The sequence below is a fragment of the Nycticebus coucang genome, chromosome 8 (genome assembly GCF_027406575.1).
Source record: "Nycticebus coucang isolate mNycCou1 chromosome 8, mNycCou1.pri, whole genome shotgun sequence".
Taxonomy (NCBI): Eukaryota; Metazoa; Chordata; class Mammalia; order Primates; family Lorisidae; genus Nycticebus; species Nycticebus coucang.
Window position 1 is genome coordinate 32,772,500 of NC_069787.1, and position 19,531 is coordinate 32,792,030.

The 19,531-nt window shown below is 41.9% G+C and overlaps 2 protein-coding genes across 2 annotated transcripts; one reads left to right on the forward strand and one right to left on the reverse strand.

The window, feature by feature from the left end:
• Positions 1-535: 535 nt before the first annotated feature.
• Positions 536-1,123, reverse strand: LOC128592192 (60S ribosomal protein L29-like). Its single transcript, XM_053600062.1, has one exon. The coding sequence runs from the start codon at positions 1,102-1,104 to the stop codon at positions 628-630; it is 477 nt and encodes a 158-aa protein (XP_053456037.1). The 5' UTR covers positions 1,105-1,123; the 3' UTR covers positions 536-627.
• A 16,511-nt stretch (positions 1,124-17,634) lies between these two features.
• LOC128592098 (prefoldin subunit 5-like) lies at positions 17,635-18,152 on the forward strand. The gene has a single exon (XM_053599925.1). The coding sequence runs from the start codon at positions 17,638-17,640 to the stop codon at positions 18,100-18,102; it is 465 nt and encodes a 154-aa protein (XP_053455900.1). The 5' UTR covers positions 17,635-17,637; the 3' UTR covers positions 18,103-18,152.
• Positions 18,153-19,531: the final 1,379 nt, after the last annotated feature.

Genomic DNA, 19,531 nt, shown 5'->3' on the forward strand with positions numbered 1-19,531 from the left:
TTTTTTAGTTGCAGTTCAGTTTGAACCCGCCACCCTCGGTATATGGGGCCGGCGCCTAACGGATTGAGCCACAGGTGTCGCCCAAAAAGCCATTTTCTAAAAATTAAAAATCTATTTCTTAGCCAGACATGGTGATTGACACAGTAATCCCAGTGCTTTGGAAGACCAAGGTGGGAGAATCTCTTGAGCCCAAGGAGTTCAAGACTGCCCACTGCACCCCAGCCGAGGCAACAGGACTCTGTCTCTAAAAATAATAATAATTAAAAGGAAAGGAAAGGAAAAAAACAAGGAGTCAAAGTGCAGAGACATATATAGATGGGATGCTGAGATGAATTTGCAAATCTACACAAAACTCTCTTCTATAATGAGAAAGGGAAGTCAATTGTCCACAGGACCAGAGTTTCCTTGCATGAGTATGAACAAGAATTATTTGCATTATTATTAGTTTTGTTTCCAATTTCTGTATTGTTTTGGTCAGTACAAAAAATCTATAGTGAAATAGTTTTCTTTTTTTTTTTTTCTGCCTCCAGTTTATTTGTACAAATAGCACAGGAGGACCCCAGCCCCATACAGACAGCAGCCTAGAGGTCACACCAGTCCTTTTGTCCTCATGGCAGACAGATGCCTCTACTTTGGAGCCTTCGTGGGGGCCTGGGCACCTTTGGGAGCCTGAGCTGGAACTGAAGCTGGAGCTGCAGATGAAGCAGCAGATTGGGCCTTTGTCTGATCCTTGGCCTTGGCCTTTGGCCAGCAGAGCCTGCGACGCTTGGCAATGCGTGCACGAGCACGCTTCCCAAGCTTGGGGTGGGCGATGTAGGCAAGTCGACTGAGTTTACGGCTGGCACCCTTTGGAATCTTGGTCTTAACCTCCTTGGGCTTTATAAGGGCCTTTATAGCTTCAGCACGTGCACTCACGGCCTTGGCATTGTTGGCCTGCATCTTCTTCAGGCCCTTCTTGTGCTTCTTGGCAAAGCGCATGTTCCTCAGGAACTTGGGATCTACCCCCTTAAGAGATTCATATCTTTGTGATCGGGGTTTCTTGATGCCATTTCTGTGCCATTTTCGAGACTGGTTGTGTGTGGCGTGGTTCTTGGACTTGGCCATGTCTGCACCGCAACCCACGACGGCCAAAGCGCCTACGACCGGAAGGCGAAACATTTTTCAAGTCAACTTATATCTCAACAGACTTGTAAAACAGCTTAGCCAAAGACAAAAAGATGTATATCCCTAAAAGGTTTCATGATCCCCAGAGACTTAACTGTTTATTCCAGTGTCTTCAGTTTTGCCTTACATTTATGTTAAGACATGATATGCAGAAGTTACCGCCTTTTTGTTTGTTTGTTTTTGTGTTTTGTTTTTGTTGCAGTTTTTGGCTGGGGCTGGGTTTGAACCCACCACCTCTGGTATATGGGGCCAGCACCCTACTCCTTGAGCCACAGGTGCCACCCTTTGTTTTTTGAGATAGGGTCTCACTCTGTCACCCCAGATGGAATATAGTGGCATCACCAGAGCTCACTGGAAGCTCAAACTCCTAGGCTCAAGTGATTCTCCTGCCTCAGCCTCCCAAGTAGCTTGGGATTACAGTTGGGCACCACTATACTTAATTTTTTTTTCTATTGTTAGTAAAGACAGAATCTTGTTCTTGCTCAGGTTGCTCTCAAATTTCTGACCTCAAGCAATCTTCCTGAGTGCCTCAAGAAGGCTCAGTGCCTCAGAGTGCTGGGATTACAGTCATGAGCTACTGTACCTGGCCTATTTTTTTTAATAAAACATTTTTAATAAAAAATAGATCAAGTACAGGTGGCTCCTGTGGCTCAAAGGAGTAGGGCGCCAGCCCCATATGCCAGAGGTGGTGGGTTCAAACCCAGCCCCAGACCAAAAAAAAAAAAAAAAGATCAAGTAGAAAATAATTGTTCACAATTAATAATTGGTTACATTAAAATATCACCAAAGTTAATGATTCTGTAGTACTATAATTGTGTAACTAATGGGAAAGATGAAACAGATGAACTTTAAGGCCTCTTTCAATTCTAAAATTTTAATATCCTATCATCTAGCATGTTACAACGTTTATTTATATCTACTAAAGCTAAGTTTCAAAAGGGTTAGGAGCAAACTGAAATAAAGATAAAAGGATATCTGAAATTTAAATGTAAGTTAATTAAAATAAAAGTTGATGATAGAAAAACAAAATTGAAACAATTTTCAGCAAAATTTGAATACTGTAATGCCTGGCTTTTCCTTATTTAAGAAATAGTGGGAAACGACAACTATCAAAGACTAAAAGTGACAAAATCCCTAACTCAATATTTTTATCAATATAGAAACTGATGGTAACAGAATTTCTAAGACTTTCTTTGAAGCCATGTACGTAATGATTTTTAGTGACTTTTAAACTCATTTGTTTGCAAGTTCTTAGAGGTGTTTTAGTGACAAAAAAGTACCATTTCATGCAGTAAAAAGAGGTAACTTATGGCCCATTTTCTAAGCAATTAAGGTAGTTTAAGGATGTTTCCAAGTTTCTTTCTTTTTTTTTTTGGCTGGGGCTGAACCCACCACCTCCGGCATATGGGACCGGCGCCCTATTCCTTGAGCCACAGGCGCTGCCCTCAAGTTTATTTCTTTTTTTTTTTTTTTTTTGGCCGGGGCTGGGTTTGAACCCGCCACCTCCGGCAAATGGGACCGGCGCCCTACCTGCTGAGCCACAGGCGCCGCCCTCAAGTTTATTTCTTAATTTCACAGAAATTCAAACAAAAATTTCCAACAAAGTTCTATAAATCTCTTAACATTTTCCCATTGGATCTAGATTGCCTGGTCCTTACTTTACAGCATAGGGGCAGTTCTTCCTGACAAACCAACACCTCAGTGATTCTCTCTTAAGACATTTAAACCACCCAAGCCCTCAAATAAATTTAGTGAACACAGCAAAGGAATTCAAATGACATTTCCTTCTATTCACAAAAACTTCAACTTTTATGTTCAATAATTAATGGCACTGTTTAACCAGGGCCAGCATCACAAAATAGGGGCAGTTATTATTTACCATGGCCATGTAATAAAGTGCCAAAGGTTATCACAACAGGATATCTGTGTTTAAATGGAAAGAGATAAAGGGACAAAGTGAAACTAGTTATCCCTGTTTTGTTTTCCAACTGGAGGGAAGTCTGCTAAAATAGACTTCTAAATAGCTCACACTGCAATCTCAGCACGAATGGTAATTTTAATGTTCTAGCCCTTCTTTCCTCCCAATTGTGGGTGACAGTGAGTGTCTGTGGTGTGTAGTTTTTTCCTTGCTTCTCATGATCTATATGTAGGATGCATTTTCATTGCCATCTCATAGAACCATGGAAAACAGTGACAAGCCATGTTGATGGTTGGCTGTAGCATGGGCCTCCTCAGGGCTGCTTTCCGGCCACCTTCCGCAGAAATTTCATGTCATCGCCTTACCTTCTCACAGGTTCCTCCATCTTCTTTCCATCACAATTAGAACAACTGTCATTTCAACCCTTCATCTTTATACTTATTAAAAAAGGCAGAGTGTTTGGAGAACTGCTTAGTTCTCTTTCTGGGCACATAGGTGAAGATGGTGAAGCTCTGAGAGCTTCAGGTTACATACACAGTCATGTATCACGTAACTATAAGGACGCTCTTCTGAGAAATGTGTCATTAGGCAGTTTTGTCCTTGTGTGAGTGTGCTGACACAGACCTAGATGGCTCAGCCTCCCATATATCTAGATTCTAGAAAGAGTGTACCCTCTTGCTCCTAAGCTACAAACCTGCAATTTGTAAGTTACTGGCTGAATACTGTAGGCAACTGTAATGAAGTGGTAAGTATCTATGCATCTAAACATACCAAAACATAGAAAAGGTACAGTGAAGGCTGGCCATGGTGGCTTATCCTGTAATCCTAGCACTCTAGGAGACTGAGGTAGGAGAATAGCTTGAGCATAGGAGTTTGAGTTTGCTATGAAGCTAGGCTGACACCATGGCACTCTGGCCTGGGTGACAGCAAAACTCTCATCTCAAAAAGAAAGAAAGACAAAAATAAAAGGTACAGTAAAATATGAAAGATAAAAAATGGTGCACCTGTACAAGGTACTTATCATGCATGGAGCTTGCAGGACTGGAAATTGCTGTGGGTGAGCGAGTGATAAGTGAATGTGAAGGCCGAGGACATTGCTGTGCACTCCTATAGACTACAAACCCTGGACACTTAGGCTACATCAAATTTATTTTAAAAATTTCCTTCTTCAATAAGTTAATCTTAGCTTCCTATAACTTTTTTATTTCATAAGCTTTCCTTTCCTTTTCTTTTTTTTGAGACAGAGTTTCACTTTCTCACCCTTGGTAGAGTGCCATGGCATCACAACTCACAACAACCTCCGACTCCTGGGCTTAGGTGATTCTCTTGCCTCAGACTCCTGAGTAGCTGGGACTACAGGTACCCACCACAATGCCCAGCTATTTTTTGTTGCAATTTGGCCAGGGCTGGGTTTGAACCTGCCACCATCGGTGTATAGGCCCAGTGCCCTACTCACTGAGCCACAGGCACCGCCCCTACCTGGCTATTTTTCAAGACGAGGTCTCGCTCTGGCTCAGGCTGGTCTCCAGCCTGTGAGCTCAGGCAATCCACCTGCCTTGGCCTTGTAAGTGCTGGGATTACAGGCATGAGCCAGTGCGACCAGCTTTATATGCTTTTTAACTCAGTAACTTTTTGACTCTTTTATAATAACAGTTTAAACACAAACACGTTGTACAGCCATGCAATTTTTTTTATTTCTTTATTCTAGAAACTTTTTCCTATTTTTAAATGATTTTTAAATTTTTTACTTTTTAACCTTTTTTATTCACAATGAAGACACACACACAATCACTGACTTTCACATCCACATCTTGTCCCAGTGGAAGGTATTCCGGGGCCATAACACACATGGGGCTGTCACCTCATGTGTTAACAATGCCTTCTTCTGGATACCTCCTGAAGGACCTTCCTGGGGCTATTAATTTATAGCTAACTTTTCTTTGTTGTATGTAGAAGTACACTCTATAATAATAATAATCATAGCACAGCAAATACATTAACCATTATCAGGGTCATTTATTGTCTTTGGCAAGTATTACAGACTGTACACGTTCGCATGTGCTAGACTCTGTGACAGGCAGCACAGTAGATTTGCACACCAGTAGAGCCACAAACACATAATGAGCTGCACTATGATGTTATGGCATCATCAACTGTGATGTCATTAGGTGATATCATTGCTCAGCTCCTTTATAACCTTATGGGACCACTGTTTTATTTGCTATCATGACCAAAATGTCATTATGTGGCACGACTATATAATAAACGGTCAGCTGGATTTAAGCCCAGATCCGTTCAGTCCCTAACCATTACACTTTCTCTTCATGCATCACGTCCACATTGAAAAATAAACTGGGGCTCGGCCTCCGAGAGTGCTGGGATCACAGGCGTGAGCCACTGTGCCCAGCCTAAAATAGCTTTGGTTATCAAAATCTTTCATCTCTGGGTGGTGCCTGTGGCTCAGCAGGTAGAGCGCCGGCCCCATATACCGTGGTTGGCAGGTTCAAAACCGGCCTGGCCGGGCGGCGCCTGTGGCTCAGTGAGTAGGGCGCGGGTCCCATATGCCGGAGGTGGCGGGTTCAAACCCAGCCCTGGCCAAAAACCACAAAAAAAAAAAAAAAACTGGCCCGGCCAAACTGCAACAACAAAAAAATAAATTACATAAATAAATAAATAAATCTTTCATCTCAGCTTATTACATAAGTGAAATTATTATGTGTACAAGTCATGGAAATCAGAAATTAAGAATATAGGGTTTTATTATCAGCAGTTCCCAGGGCAATGGGACAACAAACAGAGACTCCCTATGTGCAGAAAAATCATTACAAAAATAAAAAAAGAGTTACTGTAGTAAAGATATTAATATATCTGAATCCGTTCTAATACATATTTCTTACAATTAAAAAGAATATTTTGTACTTAGGCAGCATTTACACAATACCCAAATATCCAGATAAAGAATGAAAAATGATAGACAAAGATGAAGGATTATCTGACCACGGCCATTTCACAGAAGTACCGAATCATATTCTGTATGACCTTGGTAACATCTGGGGTGAAAGGGTACTTCATCTTTAAAGTAGAAAAGGAAAAACCGTATGGCAATACAGCAACCTAAAAATCAAATACAATGGGAAATGTTCTGAACATTTCTATATGAAACATAAAAAGTCACTGGTACATGTAACAGAAGGTGATATTATATCCATGATGTTCACTGACATTTTCCACCTTTTTCCTATTGATTCTCTTGAAAATGGACTTGAATGCACCTGCTGATTTTGGTCTAGCCAGGATTTTATAGGAGCTATAGTTCTCAACTTGCACAAAAGTGTTCCTGTCTGGAGCACACATTAGATAAAGGCTAACCAATTATAGCATTAAAACACTGGGAGAAAAGAACTGGCAGCAAGAAACCACAGAGCAGCAGAGCAGCAGACTTTCAGAAGAAATAAATGCAGTTACATTTGAATTCCTTATTGTGACCAGCAAATCTTCCAGTCATTAAAAGTCGCTTTTCTCTATTTTTTTTTTTTTTTTTTTGTGGTTTTTGGCTGGGGCTAGGTTTGAACCCACCAACCTCCGGCATATGGGACCAGCGCCCTACTCCTTGAGCCACAGGCACCACCCCGCTTTTCTCTATTATGACTGACTTACATATGCATGAGCAGGTGAGAGGTCTTCTAAGGTTGTATGCAAATCAGAGTGTAACACAGTTTCAGCCAGTGCCTCAGATAGCCTCTTGAAGCTAAAACATCAAGCTCTCACAGTACATTTTCTTTAATAACACCTACACTCACCAGGCTGTCTTATGGGTAAAACAGAATTTTCCTAGACTTACTCCCTCTCTTATAGGTTGCCCACATCTGGCTTATTTCACTGTGATAATCTTTCCTGGCATTATATTTTTCTGGAAGGAAGGAAGGAAGGGAGGGAGGGACCGCAGGAGGGAGGGAGAAAGAAAGGAAAACCACAGCTCCTTCTCTCCCCCTCTCTCTCTATCCCGTGATCCTTCACGGTTATTATCAAGTACAACCTCAATTTTTGCCTCAATTTTTCTAAGAGAGAGGAAAAGAGAGATGAGAATACAAGAAGGACCAGAAGGAACAAAGGCCTCATCGCAGCTTTGAGAGAATGTTTAGGAAAAATAAGGATGATTTATCCCACATCCTGAAAGCTAGATTTTATAGGCTGCTTTCTTGTCTGGGATTAAATTATAACCAACAGAGAATTGATAAAGTTGCAGTTGATCTTGGCAAGGTTGCCTCTGTCCCATCATTCAAAACTCAGCTCCAGTGTCGTTTCTTTGGAGAGCTGCTTCCCTCACTCCCACCTATAATATACAACCAGAGTCACCGTACTTTTCTACTCTGCACAGCACTCGTGCCTCTAGCATTTTTTGCAAATGGGCATGTGTGTCTAAGTGGATGTGTGTTTGCTTTCTTACTTTCTTTTTGCTTGCACTAGGGGGACAACTTCGGGCAGTCACCTGTGCAAGATGCATTAATTGTACCCTTCTTCTCTATTTTCCAAAACAAGGAGCCCATCAAAGATAACAAAAACAAACAAATGTTACCTTTCTTAGCTCCCTTCCTGCTAGGCGTGGCCACAAGAAGGGCAAAGAGATACAACCAGAAATTGTTGGGTAGAGTTTTTCAGGAACGCAGTCTAGGGGAGGAATCCTCTGGAACGTGTTTTCCCTGTTTGTTTTCCCCGTCCTGCCTGGAAGGCACACAGTGCTGGGGGTAGAGCAGCAATCTGGGAACCACAAGAAGAAGGCAGAGGCCGACACGGTCCCTGGTGTCCCTTCAGAGCCACTGTATGAGCACTGGACTGCCTACACCTAGACTTCTAATTACAGGAGAAAAATAAAAGCCTTATTTGGGGTAAGCCATTGATTTTGGTGTTTCTGTCACTTCTGCCAAGTCGCTCACAGCTGATATATTGCATTGTTACTAGTATTTTAAACATTGCCTGGCACATGGTAGACGTTTAAGATTTGTGGAAGGTGGGTAGCATTTAAGGCCAGTCACAATCAGGCCTTAATATAACAGGTATATGTTATAGTTTGAAGATGCCAATTAATCATATTTTTCATCATTTAGGATAACAAGCCAATTGGCAAATAGACACAGGAGACAAATAAGAGATTTTTTTTTGTATGAACTTCTATTCATTCAGTATTTACTGAACTACTACGTACCAGATACCACGCTAGATATTGGAGACAAAGCAGTGAACAAAACAGACCAAAATTCCTGCCCTCAGGAGGCCTCTACTTAGTGGAGAAAGGAAGAAAATAAATAAAATACATGTGTATGTTAGGAGTCGGGGCATAATTTGGAGGAGGGGATCAGAAATGGCCTCTGTGAGGAGTCAATTAAACACTACATATGGCTCTGAAAAACCATATTTGGGTGTGTGAGTGAAGACAGTTCTCTGCAGAAGGGACAGCAGATCTGTGGGCCTGTCACAGTGCTGCAAGGTCCTGACATACTTGTCTGTCTCATACTTTACCATTTTAGTGTCAGCCTGGTGTCAAACTGCCAGCATCAGCAACTTTTTCGTGTGATGCCTTTTTCTGGGCAATGGACCCTGTTCTGCCCACACATACAACTGGCTGGCAAAGGTGAGAATTAACCCCGGCCAGACACAGGCCAGTGTGTGGGAAGGTTCCTTACTCCAGGGAAGGCTAATGCTGTTAGCCCACGAGGTACAAGCTCTACAGGGCTCCCACGCCTTGTCAGTGGAATTGAGATCAGCCGTCCACAGTGGCAGCTGGCAAAGTAGCACACCCTTTGTTAGGAGCCTTTCCTCCCCAACTTCCCTTCCCAATTTCCTATGGGTATTTCCTTACTTTCCAAGTTTATACTCAAATCCTTATCTCTAAGTCCACTTCTGGGGTACACAAACTTAGAAAACCCCAAGTTTGGATATGCAAGGAGGCCAGGATGGCTATAGCTAAGGGCTGGGTGCTAATAGAAAGTTAGAATGACGCAGGCCACATGGTACAAGGATTTTTATGCCACATAAGATAGGAAGTCTTTGAAGAGGTTGGGGTAGAGTTTTATATATATATACACACACGTATATATATTATGTGTACATTGTTTGTTTGTTTGTTTTGAGACAGTCTCGCTTTGTCACCCTGGGTAGAGTCCCCTGGCATCACAGATCACAACAACCTCAAACTCTTGGGCTTAAGCGATTCTCTTGCCTCAACCTCCCAAGTAGCTGGGACTACAGGCAGCTGCCACAACACTTGGCTAGTTTTTCTATTTTTAGTAGAGAAGGAGGTCTTGCTTTTGCTCAAGCTGGTCTCAAACTCCTAAGTTCAAGCAATCCACTCATCTCAGCCTCTCTGAGTGCCAAGATTACAGGTATGAACCACCACGCCCTCTAACTTATATTTTAGATGCTCACTCTAGCTATTGTGCTGAGAACAGGTGATGGAGGATAATGTCAAAGTAAACTATTATATTATGACAACTTATGTGGGTAACAGATGATGAGAACTTAGGCCACAGTGGCAGCTTTGTGGCTGTCAAGGCCGGAGTGAAGAACACTGCCTAGACAGTCTGCCATAAGATCTTCCTGCCTATGCTCTCCTCAGTTGAATTCACCCTCTAACAGAGTAGTTGGAAATCCTCAGACCTCCAAAGCTAGGCAGAGTCTGCATTTAGTAAGTGATATAGTTGGGTTTGAGCCCCAGATCTCTCACTTACCACCAGGGTAGCTTTGCACAAGGTGCCTAGCATCTTCAGGGCTAAAAATATTACCTGTGTTATAGGCTGCCATGAAGATTAAATGAGAGAATGTTTGTAAGCTGCTGAGCACAATGCTTGGACCAATAAATTACAGCTTTGATATTATCATTCTAATTATCATATTTCATCAACTATAAAACATCGTTGTTACTATATGCATGATTCATCTACCTTCAAGGAAGAATTAAAATGCTGTCAATTAAACTATGACCCAATGCCTTAATGACAGCCCTGATACGTGAATGGGACACATCAGCTCCTCACTGCTTTGAAATGTCTTTCATCTATTTCCAGGAATTTGGCCATTTCTCCTGCCTTCAGTGTGATGGGAAATGTTTTTGCATATATCTGAGAAATATCATGAACTCAAGTATAATTGGCAGCTTCAACAGGTGGATCTGTTTTCTTAGTTTCCTTCCAGTAACGTGTAGCAGAATCAGTGTCATTCCTCCTTTGACGAGTATTTGTTTCAATGGCATCATTTGCACCCTGCTACTTTGCTTCTATATCTGCAAAAACCATGGATGCAATCATTTTAGTGTGGAATCTTTTGTGAAGTACGTCAGATGTCAATTAAACTCAACCTGTATAGCCCCAACAATGACCAAAATGCCACAGAAGTAACAATTTTGAACATACACAACCAAGTTAACAGATCAACAGGCAAGAACAATGACATCATGACCCAACAGCAATGGATATGCATGAATGCCAAAATTTATGTACTAGAATGTTCATAGCAGCTGGTTGGGGAGAAAATGTACTATCATTTCCTCACCTACCACAAGGTTTGTGGCTGAGGTCCCATAACAAGAGACAGACTAACAAGAGAAAACCACATAAATTTATTTAATGTAAATTTTACATGACACTGGAGCCTTTGGAAATTAAGACCCAAAGCAGCAGAGAAAACTGTGTATTTTTATGGATAGTTATGCAGAAGTATGATTGGAGGACAGAGGGATGTGATCTAATGATAATCAACTAGGCAGAACTTAGTAAGGCATTTCCTGGCATCGCCATGTCTTCATTCCTTTCCTCCAGGCACAGGGCGGACCCCTCTGGAATGAGAGTCTTATCACCTGGTTTCAGGGGAAGGTCAGCTAGTCTTTATGAACTGCTTCAAGGGAGAAGAATAAGAGAAGGTCAGAGAACTTTCTTACTTTTTTTTTTTTGTAGAGACAGAGTCTCACTGTACCGCCCTCGGGTAGAGTGCCGTGGCGTCCCACGGCTCACAGCAACCTCTAACTCTTGGGCTTACGCGATTCTCTTGCCTCATCCTCCCGAGCGGCTGGGACTACAGGTGCCCACCACAACGCCCGGCTATTTTTTTGTTGCAGTTTGGCCGGGGCTGGGTTTGAACCTGCCACCCTTGGCATATGGGGCCGGCGCCCTACTCACTGAGCCACAGGCGCCGCCCCAGAGAAACTTTCTTGCTTCTGTGGTTTTCTCAAATGTCAAGGTACCATATTTGGGGTATAGCATCTTTTTTTACCCCCATTCTTACCTCTATTCCTAAGAGTTTCAGACTGGAAACTTTCCAAATATCCATCAATAGTGGAATAGATAAAAGCTACTATAGGCATACTATGAAATACACAGCAATGAGAATGAATAAAAAACTACCTGCAACAATGAATGTAAACCTTATAGATATAATGGGGGGGGGGGGAGAAAACAGATTCTAAACATACAATTCCATTCATATGAAGTTCAACAATGATCAAAACTCATCTAGGCTCGCTAGTATAGTGGTCCACGCCTGTAATCCTAGCATTCTGGGAGGCCAAGGAAGGTGGATTGCTTGAGCTCAGGAGTCCAAGACCAGCCTGAGCAATAGCGAGTTGCTGTCTCTACTAAAAATAGAAAAACTGGCTGGGTGTTGTGGCAGGTGCCTATAGTCCCAGTTCCTGGAGAGGTTGAGGCAAGAAGGATCACTTGAGCCCAGAAATTTGAGGTTAGTGTGTGAGGTTGAGGCAAGAAGGATCACTTGAGCCCAGAAATTTGAGGTTAGTGCACCCAGGGCGCAGAGTGAGCCTCTGTCTCAAAAAAAGAAAAAGAAAAACTCATCTATGCTGTTAGAAGTCAGGAGTTACTTGGGGTAGGTATTGGGTAATGACTATATTTGGACAAGAGAGGAAAGTCTAAGGTGCTGGTAATGTTCTGTTTCTGGAGCTAGATGTTGACTACATGGTTGCAAATGGTTTGTGAAAATAAAAACTCACTGAGCTATACATGTATGACTTATATATTTTCTATAAGAATATTATAAATCAAAAAAGTTTAAAATATTGAAGACCTAGTATGTGTTCACATATTTATGTATATATATAAACACATACATACACAGAGGGCCCCCAAAATATATACATTTTGAGAAAGGAAAAAACTGTGTTAAAATTATAATACTCAAGTCACATTTGACTTCTGCAATTATAAGATATACAAGATACAATATATAAGATAACAAATGTTATCAGTGTATATTGAGTATTATAATTTTAATAGTTTCTCTTTTCTTACAATATATACACACTTTTGGCACCCTCTGGACATACATAGGCATGTGTACATGCGTGTATACAAATGAAAAACCAATCTATTAGAATGAAAATGTGTGAATGCGGATGCCACTTTGTCATAAATTTGAATGATTAAAACTTCATGCAAAACAAAACAATCAATACTTATTTCATTCTTTGCTTCTTGTACATAGTTTCAATTAAAAATAAAATCTTGGGTCAGGTACAATGGCTCACACCTGTAATCCTAGCATTCTGGGAAGCCAAGGAGGGTAGATTGTCTGAGCTCGGGAGTTTGAAACCAGCCTGAGCTAGAGCAAGACCCTGTCTATAAAACTAGCTGGGCGTTGTGGTGAGCCCCTGTAGTCACAGCTACTTGGGAGGCTGAGGCAAGAAGATCACTTGAGCTCAAGAGTTTGAGGTTGCTTGTGAGCTATGACGCCATGGCACTCTACTGAGGGCAACAAAGTGAGACTGTCTTAAAATAAAATAAAGAAAATCTTAGTGAATAAGAAAAGATAGCTCGGTGCCCATAGCACAGTGGTTATGGCGCCAGCCACATACACTGAGTGTGGAGGGTTTGAACCCGGCCCTGGCCAACTAAACAACAAGGACAACTGCAACAAAAAATAGCCAGGTGTTGTGGAATGTGCCTGTAGTCCCAGTTACTTGGGAGGCTGAGGCAAGAGAATCATTTGAGCCCAAGAATTTGAGGTGGCTGTGAGCTGTGATGCCATGGTACTCTACCAAGGGCAACATAGTGTGACTCTATCTTAAAAAAAAAAAGAAAAGAAAAGGTAAAAATTATTTTTATAATTTATTTAACTTTCTTTCAATGTAAATTCCTATTGAACCTGCCTGGCCGTCCTATGAGTGCAAAAATGCTGCAGAAACACAGCAGAAGAAACAAGTATTTCTGCCTGGAAAAGTCTGGAAAGTATTCCCAGACTTTCCAGGTGTGGAAATGTGTACAACCGTAGCTTGCGGCACAAAATCCTCAGTTCACGAGGTCAAGGCTCCATCATTAGATGAGGTGAGTGATGAATTAGAAGAATGCCCACATTCCAATGGGATTCTGTTCTCTCTTACACTACTACAGTTGCCTCTTCTTATTTATGCACAATTTACCAAACTTCTGGTCATTTCCCTACACTTCTGTAACAGTCCTGGAGGTTGAAAAGTCTGAAGACTTCTCAACCCTCTCTTCCTGCACAGTGTAACTAACTTCTTTTTATCTGTTCTTACATGCTTGGCTGCAAGAATAAGTTTACATTGCCCTTCAGTGACTATATTAGTTCATTGCCCCACTTGAATACCACTGATAAGACTTCCAGCAACCCCAACTGGATCAGAAAAATCACCCAGTCTAGCCCAGCCCATGCTCTGTACCTGCTAAATCATGACATGAAATAAAACGTTTGATGCTCCTAGTCACTGAGGTTTGGAAAAGTTTTGTCATGCAGCAATAGATAATTGGAACAGCCATAATTTGATTCAAATGATGAATGATTAAAAGGAAATACACTGATTTTGTAGATTTGAGAGAAGACTAGAAACTTATTAGCTCTAACAGGACTATAGAATGTCATAATTGGTATGAACCTTAGAGACCGGTCAGTACCAACCTTTACCTCCAAAGTTCCCAGGGCTCAGTCCTTGTTCCTTTGCTTTTCTCTAACTATACTCACCCTTTGGAAATTTCTTTCCGTTTCATGGCTTTTAAACATCGGCCATATGCCAATAACCTCTAAATTATCTCTAGCCCAGACCTTTCTCCTGAACTCCAGATTCATTTGTTAAACTTCTTACTCTCAATTTCTCTTCTTGAATATCTAAAGGAGATGTCCAAATTAACCCAGCCAAAACTTGACTCTTATTCTTCCACCCAATTTCCAACTTGTTCCATACCTTAGCAAATTTCAAATTCATTTAACCAGTTACTCTGGCCTAAAACCTTGAATTCATTCTTGCATGCTCTCTTTGTCTCACTCTCCGTATCCTATCCAGCAGGAAATCTCATCAGCTCGACCATCATAACATATTGAGAATCAACCACTTGTAACAAACACTTCTACTGACAACATATGCCCTGGTCTAAATCGTCATCTCTCACCTGGATGGAACCACTGCTCACAGCAGCGGGAGGATGGATGCTCCTCCAGGTAAAGAGGATTTGGGCAGGGCAGCAATAGCACACAGAGCCACACCTGTCACCCCACTCATCTGGCTCCCTTGTTAAAGTTCTCTGCCTTGCAGCACTGACACTTTTCCAGGCACTGTGGACACAGCAGCAAGCAAAGCAGGTAAGTTTCTTGGAGCTCATGTCTATGTCCCCTGGTATTCTAGAGAGGAAATAACAAGCCTGGACTTGGCAGTGACCAGATTGCTTCCTTTGCCTTGTCTAAGTGTAACCAAGAATTATTTCAGATTCTTCCTTCTTACACTATATATTCAACTTGTCTCCAGTTAAATAAGAAAAAATATTTATATAAAATATGAAGAAATGTATACATATATTTGTATATACATGTATATATCTATATGTATATGTATATATAGAAATAAAACCAAAAAACGATATGTATTGTGTTATATATGTATATATGTATACACGCACACACACTTTTTTGGTTGTCTATGTACATAAACATTTTTCTAGTTTCTGGTGGTTTATACACATAGTCACCTCATAAAATCAAAGGCAGCTCAAGGTGGATCTTAACTTAGGTTTTCTTCATCTGCCTATTTCTCCAGCTGATCTCACCTAGTCCTGTGGCTTTAATCTCTTTTTTTTTTTTTTTTTCAGTTTTTGGCCAGAGCTGCGTTTGAACCCGCCACCTCTGGCATATGGGGCCGGCGCCCTACTCCTTTGAGCCACAGGCGCCGCCCATGTGGCTTTAATCTCTTGCTTAAAAAAAGAAGAGCAGGGAAATTGCTCAGTGCTCTGCAATGGTGAAGGCAGATACCAGTTCAGACTCCACTTGTGGGCACAATCTTAAAAGTGAATTTGTTAAACTTACAGCAGAAACTAAAAAGCCTTTAGCCGACATAAAGAGCCTCCATATAAAACATATGGATCAGAATGTGAAACTGGTTATCTTATTATTTTCCTTTTCTGCTGGAAGGATTTAAGAATATAAATGTAGGCGGTGCCTGTGGCTCAGTGAGTAGGGCATGGGCCCCATATGCCGAGGGTGGCAGGTTCAAACGCAGCCCCGTCCAAACTGCAACAACAACAAAAAAAAAAAACAGCTGGGCGTTGTGGCAGGCGCCTGTAGTCCCAGCTGCTCGGGAGGCTGAGGCAAGAGAATCGCATAAGCCCAAGAGTTAGAGGTTGCTGTGAGCCGTGTGATGCCACAGCACTCTACCTGAGGGCAGTACAGTGAGACTCTGTCTCTACAAAAAAAAAAAAAAGAATATAAATGTACACCACTGGCCTGCAGGTGAGGCAGGCTGTCCAGCCTAGCCAGGCTTCTGTGATGTTACACATACACTCCAAACATCCCAAAGTTTAGGGCCGAGATCCTCAACTGGGAGGTGGTTTTATCCCAGGGGACATTGGGCATGTCTGCAGATTATTGTGGTTATCAAAACTAGAGGGGAGATGCTACTGGTAATTAGTAGGTAGAGGCCAGGGATACTGCTAAACATTCCACAATGCATAGCACAGACCTCCACAAAATAATCTGGTCCCAATGTCAGCTGTGGCGAGGTTAAAATCCTTGGGCTAGGAATAAGTACTTCCTCTCCTTTCCCCCACACTCTAATCTATCCTGCTAGAGATCTCTCCTCCCTTCAATGATTTTCCAATTTAAATAGTTAAGACTCCAATAGTTTAGACAATAGCTTTCATAGTTTGGGTCTCAGATTCTGTAGTAGCTAATCTGTAAAAATAGCCCCCAAGAAAGCACACCACCTGTAATCATACCCTCAGGTAGTCCTCCATCTTTGAATCTAAACAGCCCTGTGACTCATTTTAACTCAATGGATATAGTGAAGGTGTCACTATGTTGGATCCAGGCCTAAGCCTTAGGAAGGCCTGGCAGCTTCTGCTTTCGTGCTTTTGGGAGCCCTTGAGGTACATGTAGGAAGTCCAGCTACCTGGGTGTAGAACCAAGTAGAGGGGCTGTGTGGAGAAGCCAGGGGGACAGGGAGAAGCTCTGAGACCACACGGGGGAGACATCCAGGTCCTACCTGAGCCCAGCCGTCCAGCTATCTCTGTAAAGGTAAATGAGCCCGTTGAGCTTTGTGGTAACTGTAACCACTGCAGACATCACAAGAAGTAGAAGAACTGTCTCACTGAACCCAGTCAGGTCACAGAATTATAAGAGAACAAACAGCTTTTGTTTAAAACCTTGATGTTTTGAGGTAGCTGGTAATACATAAACTACTAAAACTGTTTGCTTATCTCTAAAAATGGGAACATGGGATGAGATCATATTTCACATTCTTTTTAGCCTCAGAATTGTTGATCAATCTGGAGCTACAATATATGTATATCTATCAGGAATGTTTGGGGGGGGCGCAAGTGACAGAAAACCCAACTAAAGTGGCTGAGACAACAGTGGCTTCTTCTTCACATAGCAAGAAGTCTGGATCCCAGGTGGCTGCTGGAATTGGTTTAGTGGCTGACTCAGGTCAGAGCCAATGTTTCTGAGATTGCAGGAATTCCCACTGCGCTTACAGCCACATGGTCACAAGACTGCCCATGTAGTGGAAGACACAATGTTAGCATCATAAGGAGGAGGAAGGGAGAGAAGGAAGGACAGTACCAGCCATGTATGTCCCTTTTTAGTAAGGACATCAAAGTTTTCTAAAAACTTCAGCAGCAGTAGACTTCCTCTCATGACTCGTGGCTAAAACTGGATCATACATCAATCTCTGTAGCTTCTAGGGAGACTAAAAATTTGAGCAACAGGCCTGTTCCTGAGTAATAAATAATTAGCTTTTGAGCACAAAAATGGAGCTCATCTGATTAAATTAGGGGAGATGAGGCATGGAGTCCTGTTAGCTCGGCTCCCTCCCTTTCCTCAATATTCCCTAGATCCCAGGGGGCCTCCAACAAAACCCCAGCACTCTAGAAAGCCACACCTGGAAATCATTTGACTGTATCTCAACATTTCTTTCCATTTTAACTTCCTAGAACAGTGGTTTTCAACCAGCATGCTATGGCATACTGGTGTGCTATGAGAGGATCGTAGATGTGCTGCGAAAATTTTTAAAGATCATGAATTAAATTATTTTCAAGTAAGTCCTCCTTCCCAACATGGCGCAGTTGATTAACATCACCGAGCTGAATCTGCCACAACTAGAAATGCTCAAGAATCAGCGGGACCAGGAAGTGGAGTTCTTGTCCACGTCCATTGCCCAGCTCAAAGTGGTACAGACCAAGTATGTGGAAGCCAAGGATTGTCTGAACGTGCTGAACAAGAGCAAGGAAGGGAAAGAATTACTCGTCCCACTGACAAGTTCTATGTATGTCCCTGGGAAGCTACATGATGTGGAACATGTGCTCATTGATGTGGGAACTGGCTACTACGTGGAGAAGACAGTTGAGGATGCCAAGGACTTCTTCAAGAGGAAGATAGACTTCCTTACTAAGCAGATGGAGAAAATCCAGCCAGCTCTCCAGGAGAAACATGCCATGAAACAGGCTGTCATGGAAATGATGAGCCAGAAGATTCAGCAGCTCACAGCCTTGGGGGCAGCTCAGATGACTGCTAAAGCCTAAGAGTTTATTGCAGAAATGGGGCAGGGAGGATCCTGCTTCAGGGACCTGGGACTCTGTGGGTGTGGCTTCTGGTGTAGGGTCTCCTAATGTCAATAAATATGCAAGTTGGACAGATAGAAAAATAAATAAATTATCTTCAAAACAAGTTCAAAGCCCAGTAAGTATATTCCTTTTCTTTTACTCATTTTTTTTGATTGACATAATTTAAGTGTGTCACGCAAGTTTAACTATAGGTTCAAATGTGCCACAAGATAAAAAAAAAAGGTTGAAAAACACAGTTCTAGAATCTGTACAGACAACTAGTTTGATTTCTCAGAGTATCAGTATCCATTCTTTCCTTTTTTGGGGGGGTGGGGTGGGATGAGCATCTTAAATTCTACCCGTCTTGAACTGTATTAATAAAAGCTCCCGTTCCCAGTATCATGAGATTTCATTTTCATTCATTCATTCATCTCCTTTAGGAAACCCTGATATCTTTCACCATTGTAGTAATCAGTAGCAGATTAAAAATATTTTCAAGATCATTGTTCCAATGATCTTCACAAGTACTCAGTAAGGCAGGTATTATTACTCCCATTTTACAGATGAGGGAATGAAGCTCGGGAAGATGACAAATGAGCCAAGGTTACGTGGTGTTAGAACTGACACCCATATCATCATATCAAGAGCGCTTCATACTCAGTGAATTCTAGAATCTCTTCCAGTAAGAGGGAGTACAGTAGAAAAATGTCAAATGAAGTTCTTACTGTCCAGGGACTGACTTCTAGATAGGGAGTCCTCTCAACCAGGTGACTGGGGAAGCCTTTTTTAAAAAGCACTAAGAAAGTATGGGGGGCGGGGAAGCAGAAAGAGGGATGGAGGGAGGGGGGTGGGGCCTTGGTGTGTGTCACACTTTATGGGGGCAAGACATGATTGCAAGAGGGACTTTACTTAACAATTGCAATCAGTGTAACCTGGCTTATTGTACCCTCAATGAATCCCCAACAAAAAAAAAGAAAGTATCAACCATGAGAAGATCTTTAAGGAAGTGCCCCCAGATCATCATGGAAGGATTTGCATATCTGAGATGTTTTAGACCAGTGTGGTTGGACTGGGGGAAATGAGGGGGCCACATCAAGAGCAATGGTTGGAGAGGTGAGCGGAAGACAGCTTGTTCACTTGTCCACAACTGCTTGCTTCTCAAAATTCACCTTCCCACATGAACCTTTTCAAAGGACTCGCTCTGGTTTTACTTTTATCTTCCTTCAGGGTCAAGAACTAGAAAGGTCAGACCCAATGTTGCTTATTTTGGAACTTAGCGGTTTTATAAAAGTAGGCTTGAAAGAGAAGTGGTAAGAGAGAGTCTATTGATGAATCTTTCTAAGGATCTTTTTTCCCTTCTCCTTTAGAAGCTGGCATTGACCAGATGAATCATTGTCTTTGTTGCTAA